The 16,140-nt window shown below is 37.3% G+C and overlaps 1 protein-coding gene across 2 annotated transcripts in view; it reads left to right on the top strand.

Moving 5' to 3' along the window:
* Positions 1 to 16,140, top strand: part of NUBPL (NUBP iron-sulfur cluster assembly factor, mitochondrial) — a 301,075-nt gene that overhangs the window by 115,176 nt on the left and 169,759 nt on the right. For both annotated transcript variants that reach the window (XM_078151398.1, XM_021004310.2), the window contains 2 exons: positions 4,421 to 4,460; positions 4,559 to 4,649. In XM_078151398.1, the coding sequence (XP_078007524.1) occupies positions 4,421 to 4,460; positions 4,559 to 4,649 (131 nt within the window). The remainder of the gene's footprint in view (positions 1 to 4,420; positions 4,461 to 4,558; positions 4,650 to 16,140) is intronic.

The raw sequence follows: 16,140 nt of genomic DNA, 5'->3' as shown, positions 1-16,140 counted from the left end.
GCACAGTTCTTGAGAATTAGTAGGTGCCTAATAAATGTTTATTGATTGATTGATACTTGGAGGAAAGAAGCAAACAAGGAATATATGGTAAAGATTTGCAATCTTTATCTTTTCTATTTTGTATATGGAGATGCTCATCTTACTTGGTGTTTATTATGTTTAGTATGAAAAAACCCCAAAATATATACAAAATAAAAGTGAAGTAATATTAGGTGGGAGGCATTAGCAGCTTTAGGCTGAGCTTTGAAAAAAAAAATTGGTGATTCCAAGAAGCAGAGGAGATGAGGGAGTGTATTCCAGGCACAGGGGATAGCTATGCAAAGGCAAAAAATGGAAAATGGAATGTTATATCTAAACAATAGCAAAAATGCCCTTTTGACTGAACCTAATAATGCATGAGAAGGAGTAACATATAATAAGGTTTAAAGGTAGATTTGAGCCAGTCTGTGCCGAACGGGAATTTATATGTAAACCTAGAAATAATAGGCTGTGTATATATATAATAGGAGTATATTGAGTAAGAGTTCAATAAGTTTTAGGAATGTCACTTTAGCAGCTGTCTGGAGGATTGGCAAAGGGAGAGATTTGAGGAGGCTAATTGGGAGGTTATTTGTTTATTTATTTATTGATTGGTAAGGCAGTTGGGGTTAAGTGACTTGCCTAGGGTTACACAGCTAGTGTCAAGTGTCTGAGACTGGATTTGAACTCAGGTCCTCCTAACTCCAGGGCCAGTGCTCTATCCACTGCACCACCTAGCTGCCCCTGAGAGATTATTTAAAAAAAATTGTAGCAGTAGTTTATTTCCCAGCCAGATTTTATTTCAGTTCTCTAATATTCATGTAAAATATTCATACCAAAATATCCAACACACTAAGCAAAATGGATATTTCCAAATACATAGTAGAATAGAAAAAGAAGATTGTGCATGAAATTGCAAATCTCTATTATGTACAATTTGTTTTTCTTTAAAAAATGTGCATATATAAAATTCAGAATGTAACTTTTAATGCTCTTTAGTTTGTTATCTTTCTGGTCTTCTTTCTGTTTTCTTCTGTTTATTTAAAAATGCTTTAATGACTTCCTTTTCTTTCATGTTTCATGTTCTTTTTTTTTTTTGCCACATATTCCTAGCCTTCCATTTCTCTCTCTTCCTCCTTAATTTGGGGAAAAGGAAAAAAAAAAGAAAGAAAAACAAAACCCTTGTAACAAATATGTGGAGTCAAGGATAACAAATTCAATTGTGAGGATTTTGGTATAATCTAGGGGAGTGGTATTGAGGGCCAGAATTGGAATGGTGACTGGAGGGAATGAAGGGTATGAGAGATGAGATGGTAAAGTCAACAAGATTTGGCATTGATTGGAAGTAGGAATGAGGGAGAATGAGGAGTCAAGGATGACTCTGAGGTTACAAACCTGGGTGACTGGAAGGAAGATAGTGGTCTTTACAGAAATAGGAAGTACCCTTTAATAAAGAAATGCAGCTTAACAAAACCAGCCAATATGTGGACCATGTCTGAAGATGTATGCCCTTATAGTCCACCGCCTCTTTGCTGAGAGATGAAAGGCATGTTTGACTACTCTCAGTCATATAATTAGTGATTGCACTTATCAGAATCTGAAATCATTCACTTGTTTTACTTTAAACTATTTTTATTATAATATTCATTATACTTTTGTTGTATCAGTACAAAAAATCTCCCCAAATATCTCTGAATTCTTTATAGTAATCATTTCATAGTGTACAAAAATATTTCATTATACTAATATACAACATTTTTCAACCCATTCCCCAATGATGGGCACATGTGTCTTTCTAATTCTTTGTTACTACAAAAAGTGTTCTCCTGGAAATTATTTTCTGTATTCTCTCATATATACATATATTTTGTATTGGCTTATCTATTAACATATCATTTTCTTCACATTGAAATAGAAATTACTTGAGGTTAAGGATTTTTCATTTGTGTTTTTGTGGCTCTAATGACAAATGGTATATGGAACATATTAGGTGCTTAATAAATGCTTATTGAATTAAACAAATTTGAATATATTTGCATCTTTGGACATTTCCCCCTGTCTTTGACGTCAAGTCCTTGGAGTATATGTCTATTAGTGATATCACTGGGTCAAAGGTTTTGTCCAATTTACTGACTTTTGTAATGTCATTCCATATTGTTTTCTAAAATGGATGGACTAACAGCTTCACCTACAGTGCCTTGGTGTGCTTTTCTTCCTATAGCTCCTCCAACACTGACGATTTTCATCATTTATCATTTTTGCCAATTTAATGAGAGTGAGGTAAAATCTCATAATTTTAATTTCTGTGTCTCTAATCATTAGTGATTTGGGGCATTCTTTCATATAGTTGTTGATAATTTGCATTTCTTCTTTTGAGAACTTTTTTTCAGCCATTTATCTTTTGTGCTTATATCTTTATATCAATTCCATATGTATCTCAGATAGCAGACTTTTATGAGATATTTGCTGTGTGATTTCTCCTCCAATTCATAGCTTCTCTCATTCTAATTACATTCACTTTGTGCAAAAGTTTTTTGATTTCATGTAACTGAAGTTGTCTTTCTGTCTTTGGTGATCATCTCTATTCCTTGTTTAGTTAAGGATTTTACCCATAGTCGTATTCCTCAGTGGAGTTCTTTTCGTTCTCTTCTAATTTCTTTCAGGCTGTATATCCATTTGGTGCTTACTGTGCCATTTATCTTCTATTCCTGTTTCATCGCCTAAAGCTCAGGAATGTTGTCTCTGTTTTTAGATACCTTTGCTCTATCCTTTTGCTTTTGTTTTTGTTGTTCAGTCGTTTCAGTTGTATCCAGCCCTTTGTGACCCCAGCTTTTATTAAGCTACTTTAAAAATGTGTCTAAAAGAGCTTTGTTGTCATATCACATTTTTCCAGTAGAGGGAGGTGGTCTTCTAAAATATATTACTCAAATACTTCATTAAATCCATATCACTAATGAGTTGACCTGCTGTTGATTGGTTCATATTACAATCCATCCATGCCTTATCATCCTGGGTGATTTTTATCTATGCCCTTCCATAAATTCTTTGCAGAAGATTCAGATGTTTAGTGTACTGTTGGTTGTTTATTATGTTGTGGATACCAGTACAACTTTTGGTACTTCCAGGTTTCATGACTGACCCATCTTCTTTTCTGGACAGTATATACTTAATCTCTTTTATACCATTTGTGAGCAAGTCATTGATGTTAATATAGTGAAGCCTACTTATATCCACCGTGCCTAACTTTCTATTGCCTTTGGGTCACCCACAATTTTAATTCTTCAGAAATGGTGATGTTCTTTGACTTGTATCCATGTGATATCACCAGAACCATATTATGTTAAGGAGTAGGTTGAGATCATGGAATGTTTTGTAATTTCTCAAATATAATTCATCCTGTTGTTTTCCTCCTATTCAACTTTGGGCTCAGTTCATTCTTTGGCCATCTGCATAGTCTATTTGAGATTTATCTAATAGACTAATTCAGCAGACCACCTATCCAGCTTTATGTTATAATCTGTGCAATATTGAACCAGAATATTATATTAGTTTGAAGCCTTGATTTATACAAAATGAATTGACATGCTATTTTGTCAGTTCTATATATTGGATATTTAAAATACCAAGTTTATTTAAAACTTTTTTTTGTGAACCTGTATTTGTTGAATATAAGAAACTACACTTTCCAATAATCATCAATTGGCTCTCTAGTTAGGGTAGAAGAGGTCAGTAGCATATAATATCACCCTCCCCCTTTTTTTTGTTCTCTATTACAATGTTATTTTTTTTTACGTTGGTGAAATTTTAATTTTCCTCAGTATAAAATCTAAGGTTTTCCACTCTTTAAAAGCTTTTCTTGAATTCAAGATAAAAGAGAAGATATAGACAAAAGGAAGAATATGCCAGTCTTGAGAGAATTATGATGCAGAATTTCTCCTTTTCTATACTAAATAAGCAAAGATTGGTATTGGGATTTGAGAGTTATTCAAAATATACAATTTAAAATGCTTTGACTATGCACACTTATTTATTGAGGCAGTTCCTTGAATATAAAGTAATCCCAAGTTGTTGATGGATTGTTTCTACATAAAAAGATGCAATTTCCAAAATATTTTAAGAAGTTAAGCCTGATGGAATCTGCAAGTGACATGCTTGCATTTTGCCTGAACTATTGAAAACTGCATTGGATGAATTGGAAGTTGCAGAATAAGTATTGAAAAAATCATTAAAATAATGACTCCCCATTCTGAATTAGTCTGGAGAAAGGAATATCTACTGACATAATGATAGAAAGCCGTTTCCACTGCTAAGCCTGATAGCTGTTGACAAGAAAATATGTTGTTATATTTACAATGAAGTAATAACTCCATTTTCTGAACAGTTATTTGTTTCCCTATTTTAGGCAACTTAATGAGACCCCTCTTGAATTATGGCATCTCTTGGTAAGTATATTCTCTCTCCCTACCTTAAGCTACTTTCCAGAACTATTTTGTTTTTCTCTCTTATCTGTGAAAATTCTATTTTTGTTTTCTTACTGTAGTATGTCTATGGGCTTCCTGGTGGAAGAGACAGCACCAGTTGTTTGGAGAGGGCTTATGGTGATGTCAGCCATAGAGAAACTGATTAGGCAGGTAAGAAATTCACTTTCAACTGCCATCCTGTTAATGGTGTGTAGTCAATTTGCTTGTTAATTGGAGTAGTCCTGGAATTTGAATTCAAATCTGAGATTTTTTTTTTTAAAGGAATACACTGGATGGATTGAGTGAATTAGGTGGCGCCAGGATAAAATTTAATTTTTACATGATTTAATCTTTTCCATTGGCTATAAGTACAAAAGTCATAATTTTTTTTCACTTTATGCAGTATTGTGGAGTAAGTCAGTAATTTGCCTCCCTCTGAGTTATTGTTAATCACATTGTAGCCATTTTTGTGTTGTAAGGGCTGAGCAGGAGTTCTCTGAGCAAAAATAACGCATGTATTATGGTGCCTGCTACTTAAAATTGCTCCATAATGAGGTAGCGTACTGTCTCTGTCTGTCTGTCTGTAGAATTATACGTATTCATCTTGTCAACTTTTAATTATACATGTAAAGAGGGCAGCAGTTAAATGGGCATGCCAGAATAAAGAATGATCCAAATGTCATTTATGTTGGATTTAGGAATGGATGTTTGCACGTATGTATGTTTTTATGTGTATGTTCAGCAGATTTAAGCTTCCAATGATGTTTGTCTTAGAATAACTTAAAAATTAATTTGTGTTAACTTCTTATACATTAAATAATACTAGGTAGAGGCAAGCTGGAGGTGAACTAGTAGCAGAGAAAATTCACTCTGATATTAAAAAATCTGTCTCAGGTTGCAACCTACCAAGTAGTTATATCCTGCATGGATGTGTGACCTGGATGTGAATATATATGTAGATAACTAACGTACATATTGTACTCTACCCCATATATTTGCTTCCTTACCTCCCAATTTTGGAGTCTATAATCAGCTGCAGAAAGAGTCCCTCAGAAGACACAAGGACAGTTTTAAGAAGTTTGAATAATTCATTTTGCTCATAATCCTTATTCATTTCTTTAAAACAATGTTTATTGAATGTTTCATATGCATAGCTTTCTGCTACTTACTAGTGGGGTTACAGAAGCAAGGAGAGGATCCTTAAACTTAAGGAACTTAATTATCTAGCACAGGAAACAAAAGCAAGTAATAATATAAGGCATGGTTCCAAGGGAAAGATATGAGAAGGACTACCCCCGCCTTTCTTCCCCCCCAAAAGCCAACAAAAACAACAAAACAACTCTGTTTTCAAAAGTGGGTGTCCACAGATGTGGAACATTGTCTATAGTGCCAGATTTTTTTTCCCAACATGTTGATTAGTTTTACTGATTTTTTTCTCTTCCTTCTTAAAAAAATTCTTGATTATAAGGGATAGATCTCGGGGTGGTTGGGGAGAGAAGAATTAATAAAGAGGAAAATATAGGTGATATCAAAACAGGGTATCAGTAAAAATGTATTTTAAAAAAATAGTAACGTAATGTTTTGGTTCGGACCATTTCATCAGAGTAAGGAATTCTTGGTGTATAAAATCCTTCTGCTAGTACATATATGAGCAACACCTCTGTAACTTACAGACTTAGAGAGTTTTCTGGGGTGTACTGACAGGTTAAGTGACTTGCCTTTTGTCACTCAACTCTGTGTCTGGGGTGGGACTTGAACCTTGGAGTTCTTGAATCCAAGGTTACCCTCTGTCCACTACCCTGTGTTGCGTCTTAGTAATACAAGGTAGAGTGTAATTAAGTACCAAATAAAGGACTTAGAAAAGCAAATAGGAGTGCAAAGGTATGAGATGGTTGGACATTGGAGGAGGTGGAAGTTGAGCTGGGTCTTGGAGGATAATAGGATATAGGCATGTGGAATTAAGGAGCAATGTAATTTTATTTATTTATTTTACTGTGAGCTTTTTTTTTATTAGTTTAATTTTAGTTTTCAACATTCACTTCCATAAGCTTTTCAGTTTTAAATTTTTCTCCCCCTCACTCCCCACCTCCCTCCCCAAGACAGTGTGCAATCTGATATAGGCTCTACATATACATTCCTATTAAACATATTTTCACATTAGTGATGTTGTAAGTAAAAATTAGAACCAATAGGAGGAACCACCAGAAAGAGGAAACAAAACACAACAGAAGGAAAAAAAAAAGAGCAAATAGTATGCTGCAATCTGCATTCAAACTCCATAGTTCTTTCTCTGGGTGTGCATATCAGTTTCCATCATGAGACTTTTGGAGATGTATTAGATCCTTGCATTGCTGGGAAGGGTTAAGTCTATCAAAGTTACTTATCACACAATGTGGCTGTTACTGTGTACAACGTTCTCCTGGTTCTGCTCATTTCACTCAGCGTTAGTCCATACAAGTCTTTCCAAGTTTTTCTGAAGTCAGCCTGTTCATCATTTCTTATAGCACAGTAGTATTCTGTTACATTTCATATACCACAACTTGCTCAGCCATTCCCCATTTGATGGGCATCCTCTCAATTTCCAATTCTTTGCCACCACAGAAAGAGCCGCTATAAATATTTTTGTACATGTAGGTCCTTTTCCCATTTCTGTGATCTCTTTGAGATACAGACCTAGAAGTACTGGATCAAAGGGTATGCACATTTGTATAGCCCTTTGGGCATAGTTCCAAGTTACTTTCCAGAATGGTTGGATCATTTCACAACTCCACCAACAATGCATTAGTGTTCCAATTTTCCCGTATCTTCTCCAACATTTATCATTTTCCTGTTTTGTCATGTTGGCCAATCTGATAGGTGTGATGTGCTACCTCAAGTTGTTTTGATTTGCATTTCTCTGATCAATAACAATTTAGAGCATTTTTCATATGACTAGAGATAGCTTTAATTTCTTCCTCTGAAAACTGCCTGCTCATATCATTTGACCATTTATCAATTGGGGAATGACTTGTATTCTTATAAATTTGACTTATGAGGTTCCCTATATATTTTAGAAATGAGGCCCTTATCAGAGACACTGGTTGTAAAAATTCTTTCCCAGGTTTCTGCTTCCCTCTTAATCTTGGTTGCATTGTCTTTGTTTGTGCAAAAACTTTTCAATTTAATGTAATCAAAATTACCCTTTTCATAATGTTCTCTATCTCTTGTTTGGTCATAAATTCTTCTGTTCTCCATAATCTGACAGGTAAACTATTCCTTGCTCTTCTAGTTTGCTTATAGTATTAGCCTTATGTCTAAATCATGAACCCATTTTGACTTTATTTGGATATATGGTGTAAGAGTTTGGTCTCTGCCAAGTTTCTGCCATACTGTTTTCTAGTTTTCATAGCAATTTTTGTCAAATAGTGAGTTCTTATCGCAGAAGCTGGGGTCTTTGAATTTATCAAATAGTAGATTACTGTATTATTGACTACTGTGTCTTGCATACCTAACCTATTCCACTGAACCACCACTCTATTCCTTTTCTTTTCTTTTCTTTTCTTTTTTTTTGTCTAGGCAATGGGGTTAAGTGACTTGCCCAGGGTCACACAGCTAGTGTTATGTGTCTGAGGCTGGATTTGAATTCGGGTCCTCCTGAATTCAGGGCCAGTGCTCTATCCACTGCTCCACTTAGCTGCCCCTCTACCACTCTATTTCTTAGCCAGTACCAAGTAGTTTTGATGATTGCTGCTTTATAATGCAATTTAAGATCTGGAATGGCTAGGCTACCTTCCCTAATATTTCTTTTCATTAGTTCCCTTGATATTCTGGACCTTTTGTTCTGCTAAAGTAATTCATATATGAGGTGACAAGGGCAGAATGAGGTTGGTGACAATTGTAGAAAGGAAAGGAAAAATTCAGGTGCTATTATTAAGAAGTTGGTGACTAAGGAGATATGAGGTGCAAAGGAATGACAGAGTCAAAGATAACTTTGCCACTTCATGCCTTGTAACTGGGAGAATGACAGTAACCTTGATTACTATATGGAAGCCAGAAACAGGAACTAGTTTTTTTGGAGAGGGTGATAAGGTTGGTTTTGGACTCCTTTGAGTTTGGGCTGCTGGATGTACATCCAGATGTAAATGTCTAATGGAGAATTGGGGATGTTGCTAGGGTGGAAAATAGGGTTTTGAAGTCAACCATATTCAGGTAATAGTTGAATTCATTAGAGATTCACCATGGAATATCTCTCCAGCCCTGCAGCTCCCTTCTCCAATTGCTGAATTCCTCATGGAACCTTCACTTTGAGGAAGGACTGAGGTCAGCTACTCTTCATTGCATTCTGCTTCTGATTTACTAGACTTCACCACCATTCACCAGCATGAGTACCTTCTCCTTCTTTTGTGTCCTCTTCTGTTATTAAAATGTAAGCCTCTTGAGGGCAAGTTCCCTTTTTGCTTCTTTTTGTGTCCCCAGTGCTTAACACAGTACCTGGCACATTGTCTTTAATAAATACTTGGTTACTTTAGTGCTCCAAAGGAGGGAATATATGACAGGAAGGTCAAGGCCTAAGGAACCCCTACAATTAAAGGGTAAGATAATAAAAGGAGCTAGTAAAGAAGACAAAACAATATTCATTAGAAAGGTAGAAAAATGAGGATAGTAGCATTACTGTAGCTGAGGAAGGAATTTTGAGAAAGACAGATGGTCAATGCTACAGAGAAGTGAGAATCGGGATCTAGAAAACACAAGTAAACTTAGGGTTAATGTGGCTACTGGTAGTTTTTGAGAATACAGCTTCATTAGAATGATGAAGGCCGAAGTCAGATTGCAGGGATTAAAGGATGGCATAAAGAAATGAAGACAGTGCGTAGAAATCATTCATTTAGAAGGTCAGGCCATGAAGGGAGGAAGAGAAACAGGAACTTTTGTTTAGAAAGAATCTAATGACTTTTTTAGGACCTCGATTGTAGAATCTAATGATTTATTTTTCCTAAATAGGAGATACTTGTGAATGTTTTTAGTTAGAAGGGAGAATAGGAAAAGAGAGAGATTGAAAATGCTAGAGAATGGAGGGAGAATTGTAGGGAGCAAGATCCTGTAGGAAGGTGGAGGGGAGGTGATCAGAAGCTAAGGTTGTTCTGTTACTTGGAAAGGGGGAGAGGCATCTCTTCTGTTGAGACTGGAAGAAAGAAAGGAAGTGGAAGTATAGAAAGAATGCTTTAAAGCAGAAGTGAGGGTAGGTCCTTACCTCCTTCCACATACTCAAGATTTTTTCAGTATAGCAGAGACAAGTTCAGCTGCCAGGAGTGAGGGAGGCTGCAGTGGGATTAGGGGTTGGCGAATGTAGAGGAGGTTCAGAACAGCTGTTATGGGGAGTTTGCTAAGGGATAGAAGAGAAACGAAGGAAAGGAATGTTGGGTGAGGAGCTACTTGAAGTCAGCTAGAGGTGGGCCAGTTGATCCCAGCCCAATTTCATAATTTTCTTCAGCAACCTCAAAAGCCTGGAAGTAGAAGCTGATAAATCAGAGAAAAGGACTGGCTGATAAAAGGCTGAGATTTAGTACAGTGGAAAGTTAAAGGACAGAGAAATGTAGGGTATTAGTGAACTGAAGTGAGATGAACAAAGATTTGGGGCAGCTAGGTGGTGTAGTAGATAGAGCGCTGGGTCTGGAGTCAGGAGCACCTGAGTTCAAATCTGGCCTCAGACACTTACTAGTTGTGTGACCCTGGGCAAGTCACTTAATCTGGTTTGCCTCATTTTCCTTGTCTGTAAAATGACCTGGAAAAGGAAATGCAAACCACTCCAGTATCTCTGCCAAGAAAACCCCAAATGATGTCATGAAGAGTCTGACATGACTGAACAACAGCAGAACAAACCTTTACTAAGCACCTACTGTATGCCAGATACTCTGTTAAGCAGTGGTGATACAAAGAGAGGCAAAAACTCTCCTTGCCCTCAAGGAGCCTACTATATAGTGGGGGGGGGGAGGTTACAACATGCAAACAACTTTGTACAAACAAACATATACAGAATAAATTGGAAATAATCTCAGGGCGAAGGCAGTAGCATTAAGGGGATTGGGAAAGGCTTCTTATAGAAGGTGGGGTTAAGGTGAGGATTGAAGGAAACCAAATGGTGAAGATAAGGGGGGAGAGAGAGAGAGAAGAAGAAAAGAAGGAGGAGGAAGAGGAGGAGGAGGGAAGGGGAAGGAGGGGAGAGGAGGGAGGGGAGGGGAAGGAGAGGAGAGGAGGGGAGGACAAGGAGGGAGGGTGAAGAGAGTGTGTGTGAGAGAGAGGGTGATGATGGTGATGAATAGACCATTGAAGTAGATGGCCATGTAGTCATGCTAGCCAGGGAATCAAGTTTAGTCAAAAAGGGGCTAATGGATTGATTAGAGTATCAGTAGCAAAGGAACAAACATGGAAAAGTTTCAGTAGTTATGTTAGTGGGGAATAGGAAAAATGACAGGTAAGGACATTGTGGTTGGAGAAAGGGTGCTAAGCTCAGGATTTGGAAGGTGAAGAAGTGCTATGTGATGGCCAAGTCCAAGCTCTAGTCACGCTGCTAGTGTCAGTGTGTATGTGGAAGTCTCTGAAGATGTAATAAAAAAAGAAAACTGTCAGAGTCCTTAAGGAAGGACATCAATCAATCAGTCAACAACCATTTATTACATTATTTGTATGTGCCAGGCTAAGTGCTGGTCATGAAAAGAGAAAGTAAAAACAGTTCTTGCAATTATAGGGCCTGGAGGCAGAAGTGGATAGTGGTAGTGATTTGAAAAAGCTAATATAAATTGGCATGGACTTAAAATGAGAAGTGGCATGATGGCGGTGAATCAATGTCCTGGAAGTACCATTAGCCGAGGAGGAACAGATTTACCCTTCCTATTCTTTCACTGAGTCAGGGAACGTGGGAAAAGTGAGGTCTCTTTGGGAGCAGGCATCTAGAGACACAGGTTGTTGGGGTGGTGGTGGGGAAGCACAGTTTCTGTTAAAATGACAGGATAAGAAGTAAGGAGAGAAGTTTTCTCACAATGTGACCCCGGGAGGTTGGTTTGTATAGGAAAATGTAGAGAAGGCTTTTAGAGGTGCGGTCTGAGGCAGCATGGAACCTACCTATATTGGAAAGAATTTGGAAGGAAACAACAGAGAGGAAAAGGTTTATTCAGGAAGCAAAATTGTGAAGTATTAGGATGAATAAAATAGGGTGGGAGTCAGGGGGGAGGAATGTATATGTTAGGGAAGATGCAGTATGAGGTAGGTCAGACAGACCCTATAACTGTTCCGTCTCTGTCTTTGGTTGTGCTGTTCCCTCTTCCTGTAATACCCTTCTTACTTAGTTCTGCCTATCCAATTCTATTTATCAAGGGACAGCTCAAATGCCATCCCCTCCATGTAGTGCTTATTTGACTGATGCTGGGTGACACACATCCAGTTTGATGGTCATTGCTTTCTAACCTTAAGGGAAACTGGTAATTAGGAAAGCCTGGTATATACAGTCTTTATTAGGGCAATCATATTCTGGGTAGTTACATCACAAGCTAAGTGACCTAGGAGCTACCAGGGCCTCAGGATTTCCTTGAGGCATTTGCATTCCTCTGATTGACAGGCTAGACTCTGAATGTATTGACCCATCTTTTTAATTTAAAATTTTTCAGTTAACAAGCATTTATTTTATCTCTTTCCCACTCTTCCTTCCCAACTTGTAAGAAAGAAGAAAAACAAAACCCTTGGAACAAAGATACATAGTCAATCAAAACAAATTCCAACATTGTTAATTTCTGAAAATGTAGGTCTCATTCTGCATCTTGAATCTGTCATCTCTCTGTCAGGAGATGGGCAGAATGGTTCACCATTAGTCTTCTGGAATCACAGTTGGTCATTGTATTGATTGGAATTCTTAAGTCTCTCACAGTTTACAATGTTGCTACCTTAATTATTCTTATCATTCTGCTCTTCTTCACTCTGCATCAGTTTATACATGTCTTCCCACATTTCTTTTAAACCATCCTTTTCATCATTTATTACAGTACAGTAGTATTCCATCGTATTCATATGCCATGTTCAGCTAGTCCATAATTGATAGGAATCCCTTTAGCTTCTAGTTCTTCGACATTATAAAAAGAGCTGCTACAAGTATTTTTGTACATGTGAGTTCTTTTCCCCTTCCTGTGATCTCTTTGGGGTGGAATGCACTGGCCTTTCTCATGAAGCAAAGCCATTTGGGGTTGTTTCCCTGGTAAGTCCTAGCTCCAGTCTCTTAGTTTTTCCACAGGATTTCCAGCAATCTCTCTGAGCCCTAATGTGTAACCTTTGAATTCAAGTCTACCCATGCAGATCTTTGAGTGATATCAAAGATAAGGCCAACACTCTACATTATAGGTTCATAAAACTTGATTTCAGGCATATAAGTGCATCATCCAAATATATATGGTCTCATAGTTAAAAATGTATGTAGGGAATATTGCCTCAGGATTGTTTAATAAAGACTCATTGAATGAAGGCATTAAGGAAGGTGGAGGCTACCTCTTCAGTTGTCTTACCAGGCCTTGAAAATCTCAGGTAGGGGACAGATAACATTCCAGGCCTCAGAAGCAGTGGTCCTAAGGGTCCTGTAAGACTCAGTGTCAGCATCAAGCAATTTCCAGGTATATTCATCTATCCTATTTCAATAGCAAATGATCTATTAAAAGAGGAATAAATTACATGAACAAATGTAGCCATTATTGACTTTCATAATAATAATAATGATAATAATAATACCTACAGATGTTATATCATAGGATTGTTGTTAGGAACCAGTAAGGTAACGTATATGAAGTGCATTACAAACCTTAAAGTGTTACAGAAATGTTACTTATTATTATATTTGGATTCAGTGATATTGCAAATATGAGACAGTGTTTAATAGCCAGTTAAATAGAGGATAATAAAATAATTCATGTCTGTGTTTGGCAACTTGTGTGCCTTGTTTTCTTTTCTTTCTTTCTTTTTTTTTTGTGCCTTATTTTCTTCCTGATCTTTTTATGTTTTCTTTTACCTTCCACCTTGAGCATTATTTTTTAGTAATTATCAACATAAAGATCCCATAAATTCCATCTGATCAGCAACTCTTTTAATCTTTAGCCTCAAGCAGTCCTTCCCAACCCCTATTAGATTTGCCAGAGAAATAACTTAGCTGAAATGTGGAGGTTTGAATGTGAAAATGTGGAATTTTGGGAGAAATCTCTTCAGCTGTTTGAAAAAAGCTACAGGAATGAAAACTTCAAAGACAGGGCTGATGTCAGCACCTGCTGTAGTCACAAAGCAAACCCTGGGAGACCAGGGATTTTTGGCAGCCACTGTGGTGCTATTACTTCAATCTCCAGTATCCCCAAATGTGAGGCAGATGCCAGTTTCCTTCTCTAGGGTGCTGATAATGGCATATAATGAGTTGGTTGTTTCCTAGCAACTAAAGAAGCAGTTTCACTTTAGCAGATCCTGCAGTAGGAATTAGACCTATTCCCCTGATAGTTGGGGATATTAGTGATTTTCCTGACAATGGAATTTCACTTTTGAATGAGGAAGGCTCTCTACCTTCAATTTCCTAAAGAATTTTGCTTTTGAGTGTGGGCTAAGCTGACCTTAATCCTGTATAAAGTGAGATTTTTAGATTTCCCTAAACATCTCTCATTAGAGAGACTAAACAAATTTGAATAGTTTTTGAAATGCCAGGTGATTTATGCAAGGTGATATAGTGTTATATGCTTTTTCACTGTTTAATATGTCTAATTAACAAGATTATTTCCTCTCACACATCATGGTTGATATAATAGTATTCCACCAGATATCATCAGTGTTTCAAAATAAACATATGCGGATTCAATCCCTTTACCACATCTGGTGCATTTAATAATAACAGTAATAACAATAACAATGACAGCCAACCCCTGTGGCGAGTGTGATGTAACTACCGCTGTCAGTCTAACAAAGTCTCTTCCTTCCTACTCGGAATCATTGTGACATGGAGGACCCTCTTTTATGTTCTGAGACCATAAAGGGACAAGATATATAGGAACAAATCAGAAATACCCATACCTCCCTCTGGAGAAACCTCCACCCTGAGATCTTACCCTCCTGATTGCTTACTGCCTGCTCAAGCTACTGTTTCAGGAGGGGCCCCAGCCATGCTTTACCTCATTCACAGGTCAACTCTCCGAAATTTTTTTCCTCCTCTTCCTCTTCTCTGTTCTCCTTCTAGCCAACTGCTTTGTCCCTATGCTAACACCCTTCCTTTCTCCACCCTCACCCTGCCTCTCCACTTTCCCTTTATATGTTGCCTTCCCCTGTTGGAATGTTGGCTCTTTGATGGTAGAGACTGATGTGCTTGCCTGTATGTGTCCCCAGTGCTTAGAACAGTGCCTAGCACACAGTAAGTACTTCATAAAAATCTCCTTTTCCTCTCTCCCTCTCCCCTTCCTTCCTTCCTTCCTTCCTTCCTTCCTTCCTTCCTTCCTTCCTTCCTTCCTTCCTTCCTTCCTTCCTTCCTAACTTCCTAACTTCCTAACTTCCTTCTTTCCTTGCTTCTCTCCCTCCTCCCACTTTCCTATCTATCTGTCTTTCTATCTGCTGGAAATCCTTTGGTGCAAATGGTATTTAACATTAACATTGGCAAAACCATGAACATATGTGAAATGGAATGAAAATATGATTGCTTTGTACTCTGTGGCGGCACCCACCCCAATAGTATGTTATAACAAAATTGGAAACATCTCACCAGTTGTAGGCAAGGACTTGATACTGCTTTTTGGCCATGACTCTGTTCTATAGTTGTGCAACAATGTATTATTGAAGATTAATGCAGGACGATTCATCTAAGAAACAAACTCAAATAAGAAGAAATAAATGAAAAAATTAAGAAGCTATTTAAATTGGAAGAGGGAAAAGCTGAAGAACCTTAAGGCATTAAAAATCTATACTTAACCCAAAGGGCTACAAAAATGTGCATACCCTTTGATCCAGCAATAGCACTTCTAGGGCTATATCCCAAAGAGATCAAACAAATGGGAAAAGGACCCACATGTACAAAAATATTCATAACAGCTCTTTTTGTGGTGGCAAAGAATTGGAAATTGAGGGGATACCCATCAATCAGGGAATGGCTGAGCAAGTTGTGGTATATGAATGTAATGGAATACTATTGTGCTATAAGAAATGATGAAGAGGCTGACTTCAGAAAAACCTGGAAAGACTTATATGGTCTGATGGTGAGTGAAGTGAGCAGAACCAAGAGGACTTTGTACACAATAACAGCCACGTTATGCGATGACTAATATTGTTAAACTGAACCGTTCTCAGCATTACAAGAATCTAAGATATCTCCAGAGGCCTCGGGATAGAAAATGCTGTCCACATCCAAAGAAAGAACTATGGAAGTCGAATTGCTATCACTTCTGTTGAGTTTTGTTTCATCATTCTGATGGTTCCTCCTGTTGGTTTTAATTTTTACTTACAACTTCACTAATGTGAAAATATGTTTAATAGGAATGTAAATGTAAAGCCTATATCAGATTGTGCGCTGTCTTGGGGAGGGTGGGGGGGAGGAAGGGGGAGAAAAATTTTCAACTCAAAAGCTTATGGAAGTGATTGTTGATAAATCAAAATAAATTAATAAAATTTTAAAAAAATCTATACTTAATAC

The sequence above is a fragment of the Phascolarctos cinereus genome, unplaced genomic scaffold (assembly GCF_003287225.1).
Source record: "Phascolarctos cinereus isolate Bilbo 61053 unplaced genomic scaffold, phaCin_HiC Scaffold_3;HRSCAF=262, whole genome shotgun sequence".
NCBI classification, from domain to species: Eukaryota; Metazoa; Chordata; class Mammalia; order Diprotodontia; family Phascolarctidae; genus Phascolarctos; species Phascolarctos cinereus.
This window is presented reverse-complemented; position numbering and strand designations above follow the sequence as displayed.